At 44.0% G+C, this 779-nt stretch overlaps 1 protein-coding gene across 1 annotated transcript; it reads right to left on the bottom strand.

Annotated features, from left to right (window-relative positions):
• LOC18423709 (calmodulin-like protein 3) lies at nt 1–501 on the bottom strand. The gene has a single exon (XM_006828305.2). The coding sequence runs from the start codon at nt 499–501 to the stop codon at nt 1–3; it is 501 nt and encodes a 166-aa protein (XP_006828368.2).
• Between the last annotated feature and the right edge of the window lie 278 nt (nt 502–779).

The raw sequence follows: 779 nt of genomic DNA, 5'->3' as shown, positions 1-779 counted from the left end.
TCAACTTATCGAAACATTACTCCTCAACATCATGTTCTTGAACTCCTGAAAATCCAAACGACCATCTGAATTCTCATCAAACTTCTGTATCATCCTCTTGAAATCCCCCTCCCTCCCCTCCCACAACCCAAGTCTCGAGAGCACTGTCTCCACCTCCTCGCTCGATATGAAACCGTCTCGATCCATGTCGAAGACATTGAATGCCTCCTTCAAATCACCGTCCTCATCGTCGGCTGCAACACTTTGATGTCTGAATCGCTCAGTGTTCGTTATCGATCGACAGAATTCGACGAATCCCTCAAAGTCCAATCTCTCGGATTCGACAATGGCCTTCAGTTCATCTACCCTGATGTCAATGCCACCCCTGCTCAACACCCTGGAAATCGCTTCCACGCTTACTTCCCCAGCCATGTCTTGTTCACACATCTCAAAAATCTTTTGGAGCTCATGAAATTCAAGAACACACATCTTGAAGAACTTTAGCAATAAACCCTTAACCATTTATGATTGCAGAGTGCTGCCAAATCTTTCTTTCGGGATGACTGACCCATATATATGGTTTCTATAGAGAGAAACTCGTAAAAGAAAAGTATGTGATAGATATTATAGGCGTGAAGGTGCAACGAAGTTTCCTTTACGATGACATTAGAATTGTTGATAAAGATCAGAGGACTTCAAGCAATTGGCCTGATTCTCACCGGTTTTGTGGTCATTCGGTGTCCCTTAGGCCAACTGCGGGTTCACCAATGCATCCATCGAAAATGACTTAGATGACCACA

This window comes from Amborella trichopoda, chromosome 11 (assembly GCF_054954075.1).
Source record: "Amborella trichopoda isolate Santa Cruz 75 chromosome 11, AtrichopodaSantaCruz75HAP2 v2.0, whole genome shotgun sequence".
Lineage (NCBI taxonomy): Eukaryota > Viridiplantae > Streptophyta > Magnoliopsida > Amborellales > Amborellaceae > Amborella > Amborella trichopoda.
This window is presented reverse-complemented; position numbering and strand designations above follow the sequence as displayed.

Coding starts and splice junctions, on each gene's coding strand:
- LOC18423709 (XM_006828305.2), bottom strand. CDS start 501: ATGGTTAAGGGTTTATTGCTAAAGTTCTTCAAGATGTGTGTTCTTGAA.